Genomic DNA, 14850 nt, shown 5'->3' with positions numbered 1-14850 from the left:
GAAATGCCTCTTCCAAAGTTCGCCATGTTGCTTGAATTTCAACATTTTGATTCCTTAGCCACGTCTTAGCTTTGTCTCTAAGGGAATATGGAAACATGCAGAGACGAATGACATCTTCAGAATCCCCATGAATCCCCAATGTCTCACAAAATTCCAAGAACTGGTTAATCTGGGCATTCAGATCTTCATGAGCTCCTCCTTCAAATTGGTTTGCATCACCATTTGGATCAAATCCGATGACAAAGAAAATTTCTCTGCCTCAATAGCTCGACGAATTTTTCCAGGACGTGAACTACGAGCATTAGGGGCTGAGTAGTCGTGAAGTGGTTTATCATCTCGTTCAACCATTGTTTGTACACGCACACGTCTTTCTCTTGCTCTTTCTCTTTGTTGTCTTCTTTTTCTACAAAAATTCCTTTCTAGTTATGAGTAGTAATTTGAACTTTGCATAAACCAAATGGGCAACCTAGAGAGGTACCATGAAAAAGGAAAACACATAATACACTAGAGTAAAGTAATGAATTAATTGAGAATTAAAGAAATTTTAACATAGTCTCTGACAACGACGCCAAAAACTTGATAGGAAAAATCACAAGTGCACGATTATGTCGTCAAGTAATAAAATATCGATCCCACGAGGACTGGAAAACTCCTTTAATTATAACAATTAATTTATCCTTAACTCAAATAGGAATTAAAAGTGAGTTTAAAACAATTGAACAATTTGCATGAATAATTATGAAATTACTAAAAAGGGATTGAAATCTAATTTAGGAAGAGTTCCCAAGATAAGAGTTATCGCCTTTACACTCGCAAATCTTTGTTTTGCTCCTTTTCATGAAATTTAAGTTATGAGGGTGAGTTGCTCTTTGATATGTTTCATCCTCTCTCCAGCTCCGACACATGTACTCAATTGAAGTCCCACCTACTCTTGTGGTACCATTATCAATCAAATACTTTACTTGGATCTTTCTATCAAATCGCTTCATAGCAACCCATGACAAATTTCAAAAACCCTCGAGAATCCTAATACTACTCTCATGAATTAGGATTCTAGTTTGAATAACTGAATGGTCAGATAGTTAGGTTCACCTCTCGGTCCTTCCCCAATGTATCTAAGAAGTGTAATTTGTTGGTCATACAACTCACGCGAATAAAACTCAGTTTAATGATTCAAATCTTAACACTTATTGAAATAAAAGTAAGAACAATTATTTATTGAATATAAAAAAGCATAACCCTAATCTTAGAAACAAAGGGAATTAATCACTCATGACGGAGAAGAGAATACCAAATGCTAAATTAGAGAATTGTAATGTAAAGTGAAAAGTGTAAAAATCTCTCCTCCTTGAGGAATAACCCTCATTTATCCTAATTACAAAATATTGGGCTAAGCCCAACAAAACAAATCTAAAAAAATAGGAATATAATAGAACATCTATGACTTCTTTTGGCCCTTCAACTGGTCTTCGCATAGCCTCAACATTGAATTCCATCTTCTTCCACTCAATCTCTATTCTTTTTGGCTTTAATCCATACGAACGACACAACATAGCCAAAAATACCCGCTCAACCCGAACATAGAGAAATAAAAGCTAAAATCAATCCTAAAATCCTAATTATGTCCTAAAATGCAAGTTAAATGCAATACAAATGTAGCATAATTTCACACTCTTCACCAATCTAGAAAGATAGCCGAGGAAAATGTACTCCAAACTCTGAAGGCCCTTATGTAGTCAAGAAAGATTTTTTCTGGCTGAGCCCTAATCCTAACTGGCATGGATGGGGAGGATCTGCACCTTAATATAAACTCAAATGCAGTAAAAAATACTATGCTTGAGGATACTTCCAAAAAACAAACAAAAAACAAAAGAAACCAAAAAATGTTTATGCATCGATCACATTTTTTTCACCATTCTGCATAAAGGAGGATGATGTAAACAAAACTTATATGGTATGAACCCTCAGACAAGTCATCTTGATGACATAAGACATTTTTGATATTCCCAAACACTAAGAAGATACCCCTAGTCACCTCTTTTGAGCATAGACAATATGGAAGAAGTTTATTCAAATAGAGAAAACACCTTTGAAATCACCATAAAACCTGGAGAAAAGGGTCGCTTTCTAACAAACCTTTATAGAGTCCAAAAGGAAAGAAAATGATTATACCGAAAGAAAAAAAGAAAAAGCCTGATAGGAATTTCAATAAACTCTTAGGCACAGGTAGAACTAGAGTCTCTAAAGAAAAATCTCGCAAGAAGTTATCTACCAAAGATGGATAAACATCCAATCAAAGTCGGACTTTAGAGAAGGATTAGAAATAGGACTATGGAGAATACAGAGAAAAGTGGGACGTGAAATACATTATTTGAGTCTTATACGTATTTTTTCTTAACCACTAGCCAAGCCATGTTACAAGCCCAAAAAGTCCTTGAAATTCAAAATGTATGAGGTACACGCCAAGATATAAAATAAACTGACTCCAAACAAATTCGTACGCATTTTTTCAAAACTATTACATATTCACGATCCTTGCATAAACATAAAAAAATTGGAGAACTCGTTAAGTTGAAAACCCGAAAGGGCGGCTTCAGCAAAATTAGGGACACCTGGATAAACAAAGAAAGGGAAGTACCCCTCAAAACATGTCATCTAAAAAGCTCAGAAATTTGGAAATCTACCAAACTGGGGCAATTTTGGATGGTTCAGAAAATCGGCCAAACTGAGGCAATTTTGGATGGTTCGAGAAATCTACCAAAGTGGGGCAGATGTTTTTGAAAAAATCTACCAAACTGGGGCAATTTTGAGTTGTAAGGTTTGGGTCAGGGCTTTTCGATGATGAGCTTGTATGGTTTTCCTTTTTTGGTTAGACAAAGGAATATGAATAAACATGACTTTATATCTCTCCTTATCTTAGTGGCATGCAAATATTTTTTCTAAGAGGGAAAATAAATTTTTGCAAAAAAAAAAAGGGAAAAGATAAATCAGAGTCTTTTATTGGTCTATTCTGATGCATAAAAAGGGTATAAAAGGGGGACATAAACACGAACCTTGACAAAGGTAAGGCCCAAATGTCTCCGCAAATCTCAGAGCTTCCGATGTTAAGGGGTGTTGTGAAAGTAGGACATCCCATCTCAAATAAGCACAAGCCAACAAACAAAACATTGCATTGCATATAACCAAACATTCAAACATACGTCTCTACATCGTTCTTCCAATATGAACAAAACAACAAATAAAACATTGCATAACACATAACTATACATTGCAACTTGCATTTTTTACGTTGTATCAACATAAATAGTCGGTGCATGACCATCCCATTCTGCAAGTGATTTTACTATACACACCAAAACTTTCATTACGACAAGCACTAGATCTGCCTTAGCTAATCCTAGGTCCATCACGACAAGTGCGGGAACTACCTCAACAAATCCCTGGTCCATCATGACAAGTGCGAGAACTGCCTAAAAAATCCCTCGTCCATCACGACAAGTGGAGAACTGCCTCAACAAATCCTTGGTTCATCACGGCAATCCCGGGAATTGCCTCAATAAATCTCTAGTTCATCACGACAAACGCGGGAACTACGTCAACAAATCTTGGCTTCATCACGTCAAACGTGGGAACTACCTCAACAAATTCTTGGTTCATCATGACAAACACGGGAACTGCCTCAACAAATCCCTAGTTCATCACGACAAACGCGAGAACAACCTCAAGAAATCCATGATTCATTATGGCAACATGGGTGCCTCAACAAATCCCTAGTTCTTAATGGCAACATGGGAACTGCCTCAACAAATCCATCGTTCATCATGGCAAGCACGGGAACTGCCTAAAAAAAATCCCTAGTTCATCACGGCAAGCGCGTGAACTGCCTCAACAAATCTCTCGTTCATCAGGGCAAGCGTAGGAACTGCCTCAACAAATCCCTGGTTCATCATGACAAGCGGGAGAACTACCTCAACAAATCTCTAGTTCATTACAAAAAGCACGGTAACTGCCTAAACAAATCCCTAGTTCATCACGTCAACCACGGGAACTCCCTCAACAAATCCCTAGTTCATCATGACAAACGTGGGAACTGCCTCAACAAATCCCTGGTTCATTACAGCAAGCGCGAGAACTGCCTGAAGAAATCCCTAGTTTTCTATGGCAACATGGGTGCCTCAGCAAATCCCTAGTTCTCTATGGCAACACGAGTGCCTTAAAAAATCTATGATTCTCTATGACAACACGGGTGCCTCAACAAATCCCTGATTCTCTATGGCATAATGGGAGCCTCAACAAATCCCTGATTCTCTATCGTAACACGGGTGCATCAACAAATCCCTGATGCTCTATGGCAACATCTGTGCTTCAGCAAATCCCTGGTTCATAATGGCAACACGGGTGCCTCAACAAATCTCTGGTTCGTTATAGCAACACAGGTGCCTCGACAAATCCCTAGTCCACTAGCAGAGCATCAATTTGCATCATCAAAATTTGGTACCTTACCAATGGTCTTTTTCTGAGTCTTAACAAAAATAGCGTTTATTTCTTTATTGGTTACTTACCATGATACATCTCAAACCTGGTTTACTTGCTATCAGGTAAGCAACAAGTAAGGAGGGGCAACTATGAACACTCATTTTTATCCAGCCCAGAAAAAGCCCAAAATCTTCTAAAGAAAAAATAATAATAAAGTGACTTTAGTTTTTGAAATTTTAATATTAAATTAATAAAAATAATTAAAACTATTTTTATGAAATTTTTATAATTATTTTTAAAATTATTAAATTAAAGAGAGTGAAAATATCATTTTAGAAGCTTCCTTTTTCAAAAAGAAAATAACATGACAAAATAATAAAACTAAACTAGTTGTTAAGGCCTAAATCTAAGCGATTAGGTTAACTAAAATAACAAAACCAAAGTAAAAACTCAAACCAATTTAGATAAGGTTCCCAAAGTAAAAATATGTGTAGGTTAACCAAAATTCAAATTTAAAGTAGGTTAATTCTCAAAAAATGATTTTAAAGAAAATAAAAAATAATAAATAAAAGTTAGGTTCCAAAAAACCTACATCATTTTGAAAGGTATAAATAAATAAAATATAATGTAAATTTAAATTCGTTCCTAAAAAACCAAGCATAAAAAACAAGGGAATAATAAAATATATATTTTGCTATTTTTGAAATTCAAATATTCAATGAATACAAAATAAATAAAACTTTTTTTATTTGAAGTTTATATTAATTTTTGAATTTATTTAACTAAATAAAAAATAAAAACAATATCATATAAAGAGTTTTCATTTTGAATTTCAAAAGCAAATAAAACTAAACGAGGATCAACACTATTTTGTTTAAGCCAACAAATATGCAATCTGATAATAATATGAATGGATTTGGGCATAACAAGTGTTAAAAAATGTTATTCATTAATAACAAAGTATATAATTTTTTTTAAATAAGTTAAAATTTAAGTGAATACTTTTTAATATTAAATGAGCCAGCTGGCCACAACCTGTAACCCCTTTAAAATGGATTTAGACTACAATTTGATATACATAAGTTATATTTGGTATAATATTGGCATCTCATTTTAACAGCTCTAATGACTAGTACAATATTAATAACATCCGTTAAAAGTGGATTAACAAACACTCATTATTTCAATAATGAAGGGATTTTATTTCAAAAAAAGTTTCAATTCCTTTATTGGTCGTTTTAAAATAAAATAAAAAATAAAAAAGAAGGCATCTTGGTCATTTTTTTGACTTTATAAAAATCAAATGATTTTATCCACTTATGAATAATACAACAACATTTTGGATTTTATAGAGTCTCAAATGTATTTCTACCCAAAAAGCATTCTGATTTTTAATTTTTTTGTACAGTTACAAAATATTTTTACCAATTTATGGGTACTAAATATATTGAACGACTTTATAGAAATTATTAAAATACTTTTAATCACGAACAGTTTTTTTAAAATGTCTTAGAATCCATCTTACACTTAATTCAAATATTTGAATTTTAACTAAAAGCAATAATAAAGTGCTAGATTTAATTTGGAATTAAAAAAAACTTTTAGATGAATCACCCATACTCATACCTCAATTCGATGAATATTTAGTTGAAATAAAATGGATCCAAGTCTGATATGATTAGTTGAATTTTATCAATTATAAGAGGCTTCTATCTTTATGCCATGGCCAATTATACTAAAAAAGGATTAAGAGGGCTCATGCGAAGAAGGTTCGGCATTGGCATTTCCAAGAAGGTGATTTGATGCTCAAGAAGATCATGCTCATTGAGAAAGATCATAGAGAACAATGGACCCTAATTATGGAGGCCCTTTATGTGGTGAAGAAGACTTTCTTAAGAGGTACTCTTATTTTGACAAATATGGATGGAGAAGACCTTCACCATTACGTTTCCTGAAATGCACTAAAGAAGTAATATGTTATAGATGACTTTCGCTTAGAAAAAATCGAAAAGAAATCATAATCACTTTTAACTTATATGCATATTTTAAAAGTAAATTTGAGGATGATGTAGACAAAATTGATATAGTTTAAATTCTCATATTATTGTTCTACTAACATAAGGCTTTTTTGTTATTTCCCTAAACACTTATGAAGATATCGATAGCCACCCTTTGAGCCAAGACACTACAAAATGAGATCATTTCTTAGTTTCCTACAATAACATCGATAGCCCTGGGAATATAGTCTTTCAACCATTCTTACTTGATATTCAAAAAGTATGTATTGATCTTTTCCAAATTCAATGATAGTCTACAAATTCCAAAAAAGGAGAAAATAAAACAAAACAAATAAAATAGAGAGTCCGCTAAGAACCTCAATCAGTCTTACACAAAAATTAGGGTAATGTAAATTAGACTATCATTATTAAAAAATGTTAAGTGAAAGTTAAAAACCGTTGTCAAAAGTAGAAAAACCGTTCTCTTTGATAAAGGCAACGGTTTTTTAACTGTGGTAGTCTAAGGCGTTGTATTTTGTTTAGACAACGGTTTTTTTTACTTTTGGCAACACCTTTTTAAAACCATTCTCTAATAGTTTAAAATAGACAACAGTTTTCCTTCATCGGTAACACCAACGGTTAACAACCGTTACCTATAACAAAAGGTAAAAACCGTTGTCGTTGGTCATATAGGTAACAACATGAAAACCGTTGCCTTTGATCATTTAAAATAGGCAACGGTTTTCCTTCACCATTAACACCAATGGCTAAAAAACGTTGCCTATAAGCAAAGGTGGAAAAAATAGGAATAAACTAGCCTTGAGAAGAGATATACTTAGAAGAACTTAAATGGATTGAGAAGATATATGCACAAGTTAATTAACCAATAAACTAGACTTGAGGTATGCTCCCCCCTGGTGTACAACAAAAATAATAATTGGTATTTGTCACTATTACATGGTATGTTGTATGTTTGTACCAATTATGGTATATGGTTGGATACAATTTGAACATAACAAAAACTATAAATTTAAAACCTTGGTAATATATAACTTATGGTCCTGTCTAAGTCGCTAACACGATATACGAGTTGAAGCATTCTCCGGTTGTCCTGATTCACCCAATTTAGTACTTGTTCCTGTGTAACAGCATAAGACAAGTTCTCAGATGTCTTCAGACAATCGCACTTATCATCTTGTCTCAACAACATGAATGATTAACAACACAAAACATATTCAGTTCTCATATAAACATCAACACAAACATATAAACATATAAATATGAAACTTAACAGCCTCAACATATAATTCCTTCAGGTTTCTTAGTTGGATTTCCTCCATTCTTTGTTTAAACTGTAGATTGTAAAATATCAGCAGGTCTTCAAATTTTATACATCATAAACGTGCTCTACATTAAAAGTATTAACTCCAAGCAATTTCTAAAAATCTATAAAGATCTACTTAGGAGGAAAAACTCCCAAATACATAATCCTCAATGATATAAAATTCACTTACCTTATTTGTTTCTTGCTGCAACGTCAATATTTCAAGTGAAGTTTTGATCTGTAACCCATATAATAATAATAGACTATTAACATATAGAATGTCTAGAAATCCTGAGAAACGAGATAAGTATTAAGGATGTAATTCCATGAAAATTTATTGCACTCACAATATAACAGAGTCATTTCACCCTCTAACCTTTGCAACATAACAAGAAGCACCAAAAAGCTCTGTATTGTCTGAAATGGCATCCCTTTCTTTCAATCTCCTCTTTATTTGTTCTCGCACACCAATGTAAGTGACCCCATACACTAATGTCATCACAGTTTGCTTAACCAAAAAAATATAATGGACAAGTAGGTCACCTTGAAAGTAGGTTTCATAGCAATTCATGGTAAATAAGTAATCACCTTTAATCACTTGACACTTAGTGATTATGTGTCCTAATTTTGATCAATTCAATCCAATAACATGTACTATTGAGTATCACCTATACATTAAGCCAATTCACCTTCATTCAACAAATTAATTCAAATTCTACCTCAAAAATCCACATCCATTCAAAGAAGAGCACATAATTAGTTATAAGAAATAGAGTACTCTGTATTGAAGGTTATCCAACATGTAAACAAAATAAATTCCTTACCTCGTTGAAGTGAATTATATTCGGGTGTATAAGGGACCTAAGGTTGATAATCTCTCTTGCTACAATCTCATCAATCTATATTTTACAGGTAAATAAAAATGAACAAAGAAACATGGAGGTTAGAATAATAGCTTTTATTAAATATGTTAGTCTAGTTTAAATGCACAATGTGCTTGTTCTCTCTAAACTCTGCCTTAATAAGCCTCTTCCTTGTTACCAACTCAATTAGGACTACCCCAAAGTTGTAAACTTAACTCTTCTCTATCACCTTAGAAGTGTAGCCATCTATATAAACACCGGAGATTAGAAAGAGTTGTTTATGATTTTGTGATGTCAAAATTTCCAAAATAATAGATAGTGTCACTATCATCAAACAATTGTTTATGTATATATTTTTTAGTCACAAAAAAATTTGAAAGTTGTGTTATACAGGCCCACCTCAATTATATAGTTATTGAGTCATTCAACATTCCACTGCTCGTCACTTGTTCTTATTTTAAACTATTAATCGCTTAGTCATGATTTTCTACTACGAATTGGTTTATATTTGGGAACAATAGCCGTTCAACCTAATATAAAGTTTATAGGTTCTTAAAATGTATTACATATATCTACTTCATACATGATATATTATAAATTTGAACAATTAATATAAATTTTGGAATTACCACAAAATAGTCTAGCTAGCGTTTGTTTCAACACATGGTGCAATTTTCCTTTTCAACTTGTAATTTAGGCTTTGCCTCTTTGCTAGAGTTGCATGTCTGAGTTGCTAACTTCTAGTGTTTATAAAAATACCATTGACTCTTTGAGTGCCTGCATAAATAATTTTGTTCAAGAGCACCACGCTAAAGCACCATCTAGGTTTTTGGAAAAGAGAAAGGATAGGTAGGCATCATGAACTCTCACACAAATTTAATATACAGAACCCAAATTCGAAACCCTATAATAAAAAAATTGAATATATAACCAAACATAAATTGCAATTAGAGTAATTGAAGTTACCTCAATGGCGAGATATTCTAATATAGGGGAACTAGCGCCAACATCATTGGCATACTTTATGACCGACGGGGAATTAAAGACCGAATTTGCTGCTTCATGAGGTGGCCTTCTTGACCAAGAATAGCGAGAAGAATACAAGTGGTCTCTCTAGTCTTCTTGGCTTTTGCCTTCGTGAGAATTACTTCGCGAGAAGAATGACTTCATGAGGCAACAATAGCAAGAAGATGAGGCAACAATGTTAAGGGAAGATAAGAAACCCTTATTTGCTTCAAAAAAACTTTAAAATATAATTGTCCCTTCAGATCTTTAACATAGATATAGGAGAACGGTTTTGTTGTAAAGAAGTAATTCTGTCTTTAAAAGAAATTAAAACTAGGAGAATGGTTTTAATAAAATATAAGGGCATGTACACAAAATTATTTAACCATTTTATTTCATAATGGCAATGGTTTAAACACCATACTCTAAAGGTAAATAACAAAATTGCAAAAATAAAAAATCGTTGTCTATTTTGTTCTGACAACGGTTTTATACTGTTGTACTATGTAAATGCAAATAAAAAGAGTATAAGAGAACAATTTAAAAAACTGTGGCCTAATGTGTTCTAAGACAACGGTTTTAAAACCGTTGACAGTAGAGGCGTTGTCGTAGGTAAAAAATGTAGTAGTGTATATCAACAGCACTCACTTGAGTGAGCGGTATTGAAGATGTCATATCAACAATGGTATCTTAAATGTGCGCTGTTGATTGGATACAATGTTTAATTATCAGAAAAATTAATAGAGCAGTACTTTGCCTACACGATATTCTCTCATTTATGCGTCTCTTTGTTTCTATGCATATTTTTTGTTTGGTTGCTTCGTGATGTGGTTTGCATATCTGCCAAGGATGGTAGTAGCCATTCTCTTTCCATTTGAATCTATATATGTTGTGGTTCACACTAATTTTTCCAAGTCGTATAAGATATTTGTTGTTTTCTTCTCAACCAAGCACGATAATGGGTTCAGTTGTTTCTCTATGCCTATTATATTCAATGATTTTGTATTTGTATTTGTATTTGTCTAATTAGTCATTGTCTCCTTTATTGTCATTTTTCTATAATTAGTTATGGCACCCAAAGAGAATAAGATAGGAGGAAGAAAAAACAAAGAAACCGAAAAGAGAGCAATACAAGGCACAAAGAAAAAGGAAAATTTGGTTGAAGTTAAAAAAAATAGAAAAAAAGGTCAGTACTCACTACATTCCCCCGCACAAAGGTTAGCTTTTGCTTTCAAAATTTCTGGCCTGCTCTAATTAATAGAAACACTTAACGTGCACTCTTAGGGTTTATTTGTTTCATTATGCACTCTTAGAATGCTTTTCCATTTTCCGAATTAATAGTAATAAGTTGTTTCCATTTACATATTGGACAATACCAAATGAGTTAGTTCTCAGGTAAAATACATACTCATATGTTTTACTCTTCTTCATATTCTCTGCACATATTAAAAGAAGATTATGTTATTAATTGCTACGTTTTCTTGTAGGGCATTAAAGCAACTGAGAAAGGAAAGTCAGTAGGTGATATTCCTAAAAAAGAATGTGTATGTCACTATATTTAGTTTCTTACTGATTTGAATGTTTAATCTTTATATCTTCAATCTAATTTTCTTAATTTTTTTAGCAACAATTCTTAATGGCTATAGGGGACTATAACCCGGACTATGTGAAATATCTTAATTCTATTATGCACTAACATGATTTCTTCGACCGAGGGACACTTTGAAGAATGAACAATTGTTGATGTTAATTTATTTTTTGTTATTTTTATTTTGAATTGTTTTGCAAACATCATGAACAATGTTAATTTTCAGTTCTATTTTGAGCCCCGAACATTGTATTTTGGCAACATATATAATTGTTTAATTTGCGGTAATTTTAAAAAATTGCTTTTGTTCCACAATGTAGCTCATCAAACATTCCTCGTGTTCTAAATTTTGCATTTGTGATAATTGTATATGAGGGTAATTAACAATGCATGCTCTATGGCAAGCCCTCTTGTATTAATCATATACAATAGCATCCTTTTAGACGACACTGTTGTATATGATTAATACAACAACGCTAATGTATAACAACGCTCGTTGGAGGAAGTGTTGTTGTATGTATGACATACAACAACGCCCATATAAACACTGTTAAAATATGTCGTATTCTATTGTGCTCAAATAGACATCGCTCGAAACACTGTTATATATCTAAAATATGCCATGTTGAACTACAACTCTGGCGTAGTGAAAAGAGGAGCATTCATTCTTGATAATGAGAATCTAAAAAGGCAAATCAATCATCCACTCAAACATAAAAAATCAATATTAAATAGTTGTAAGTCAAATTATGATTAAATATATAGTGTAAGTTTAGTAAGAGGGGGACAAACTCTATTATACACGTAAGGATTGAAGATCATATCATACAAGAAGTCACTAGATTTATCAAAGTATAAACAATTAGGTTAACCATCACTATTAGTATTGGCAATTAGGGTCACCTTGTTTTTTTTTTGGTTTCCCACTAATATCGTCACACTGGAGGCACTCTTGTCCGAGCCGGGAACATCCACAGGTATGTGGGTTGCCCTGTTTGTCCCACACAATGCTCGTCTGAAGTAGGGCGAACATGAATATGCCTACTTTTAAATAGGGCATGAAATATCATGTCATGTAAACCCTAAATCCTAAACCCTACAATATAACTTCCTGTTAGCCACAGTTGCAACCGTGGCTAAAGTGAAAAAAATCGTAGCTAGATTGAGTGGCCACACTTAATGTTGTTGCGGCAAGGAATGGTGTTGCTAAAAATTAGCCACAATCATTATGTTATTTCACTACACTTCTGTGAAATGTGGTAACATTTACTTAGCCACAGTCTGTTTAATTCAGCTACAGTCGAACCGTGGCTAAGTTGCTGATTTTGCCACACTATAACTGTGGCTAGGTTGCTTATTTTTCCACAATCCATCTGTGGCTAATTAAATTTATTTAAAGTTACTTCCGTACATACTCCTCTCATGATCCCAATGTGCCGTTGTCTTATTTTCAATAATATAATGGTAAATTTATAATAAAATTAAATATTTGCTAGCTAATAATAATAGTAGTAAGTGTTATACCATTAGAAAATTGAATCTTATACAATTACCAAAACATTCAAAAATCCTTATAAAAAAAAGTGCAAAATGTTAAGATCATATGAGTTTATGAATTCTAAGAAACCATATCTAAGATGGTGGAACATCACGAGCGAAAGTGGTTAACTCACTACCAAATTTTTCGACTAGAAACTTCTCAAGAATAGCCAAATGATTCTGAGTATGTGCAACTTGCTCCTTGGTCTCTTCATACCCTGATAGTTTTACTTCCAAAGTTTGTACATATTTCTTCAAGTCTTCAACATGTTGACTAGAGCCACTAGAATTCACAAAACCAATAAAATGTCTAAACGTTCCAAAAACACTGGAGGGACAAATACCAATGCCCAAACCATGCACTCGACCTGAATGTTCAGCTCCATATGCTTTTCCAATTGCATCATTAGGATGAGCAAATACCTTTGATATAACACCTGAAGTAGTGACATTTTCTTGATCTTGAGGTAAATGCTCTGATATTTTATCCTATTAAATAACAAGAAATTAATAATTTATATAGTGGCAAAATGCAAATTGCATGGCAGTAGAAATTGCATCAATAGAATCAGAAATGACAAAATGATATTATGCATTTACCTACCTAACTAACTGCATACCATTATCCATTTCACAACTTAGGAAATGGTTCTAAAAATGATACACTTTTTAGGACATATGTAACACATCATGTATGAAAAGACTTTAAATTACTTACAGCTAGAGTTTTTCCTTCTTCGCTTACATAGCTTCCATCCTTCTTCAATAAAGTTGACACTGTTAAGTCTTATACACTTTTGGCAGCAATTATGCATAGTAATATAGTTATTCCAATAGTTTTCTCAGGAAAAAGTTTGAAAGAAGCTTATTTCATCAATTGGCTTTTAAAAAACCATGAGCTATATATAATATGCTATAAGGAAAAGCCACTAATTTTCAGAATACAATAGAATATTAATCACAATCAACAATTAAACTTGTTGGGGAAATTGTTCTAAAAATGATACACTTTTTAGGACATATGTAACACATCATGTATGAAAAGACTTTAAATTACTTACAGCTAGAGTTTTTCCTTCTTCGCTTACATAGCTTCCATCATTCTTCAATAAAGTTGACAAAACAACATCACCACGACATACAGGTCTTTGCAATTTTAGCTCCTAACGCAACCAATGAAATATATATATTAAAACATAAGTTTTTACATTCACAAAACTTCTTTCTCTACAATAATACAATTACCTAGGACAACTTACCATTTCACAACCTCTCCTTGCATTGCTCATACTACCACCAACATGGGAAACTTTAACATTGTTGCGACTTCTAGTGTTCTGCAAACTTTGTTTCTACAATTTCCAAACATTGTAGTCATTATATTAAAAAAAACAAGTCTTGGAGAAATTAAATACTTCACAACATAATCTTTACCTTCACCTTATCCTCCTTATAATGATGCCCAAATGCAGTCCAATCAACACAATCTAAACCTGAAGGAGGATTAGCAAGTATGACTTCCTTACTTTTATTAGGATAGAAATACTTACACCTTAACCTATATTTATAGGCCCTCCATCTTTCATCTAGATTACTCATAGCCCATTTGACTCCAGCAACATAATCAAACTCAAAATTTTCCTTCACACATTATTAAATACACTAGTCAATTTTCAATGACAATTGGAAAAAACTATTAAAATTGCAAATTTTTTAAACAATTACCTCAATATATTTCCATTGTTGGTATCTATTATCCGTTGACATCCAATCCCATCTTTTAACATATATAGGACAAATTGTTGAATTTTGAGCTTGTTTACCAAGAAACCCTACAAGTAAGTTTGAGCCATTGTCATTGCCTTGTCCATAATCATTGAGTTCCACAATAACTTTTTTAGTTTTTTTCCAAATACCAAACCTGAATTGCTTGCATTTTTCAAGTTTCAATTTCTCCTGAAGAGGTATATGCAATTACGTACAAGAAGCAAAGTATTAAAGGCAAACACATAATAACATATTGAAGTTAATGGAATATTGCTCTTACCTTTAACCTTG

The 14850-nt window shown here is 32.8% G+C and overlaps 1 protein-coding gene across 1 annotated transcript; it reads right to left on the bottom strand.

Moving 5' to 3' along the window:
• Positions 12814–14844, bottom strand: LOC109353714. The gene is made up of 6 exons (XM_019596076.1): positions 14840–14844; positions 14518–14624; positions 14227–14433; positions 14052–14144; positions 13854–13955; positions 12814–13281 (listed from the first exon to the last, which is right to left on the bottom strand). The coding sequence occupies exons 2-6, from the start codon at positions 14557–14559 to the stop codon at positions 12886–12888; spliced, it is 840 nt and encodes a 279-aa protein (XP_019451621.1). The 5' UTR covers positions 14560–14624; positions 14840–14844; the 3' UTR covers positions 12814–12885.

This window comes from Lupinus angustifolius, chromosome LG08 (genome assembly GCF_001865875.1).
Source record: "Lupinus angustifolius cultivar Tanjil chromosome LG08, LupAngTanjil_v1.0, whole genome shotgun sequence".
Lineage (NCBI taxonomy): Eukaryota > Viridiplantae > Streptophyta > Magnoliopsida > Fabales > Fabaceae > Lupinus > Lupinus angustifolius.
This window is presented reverse-complemented; position numbering and strand designations above follow the sequence as displayed.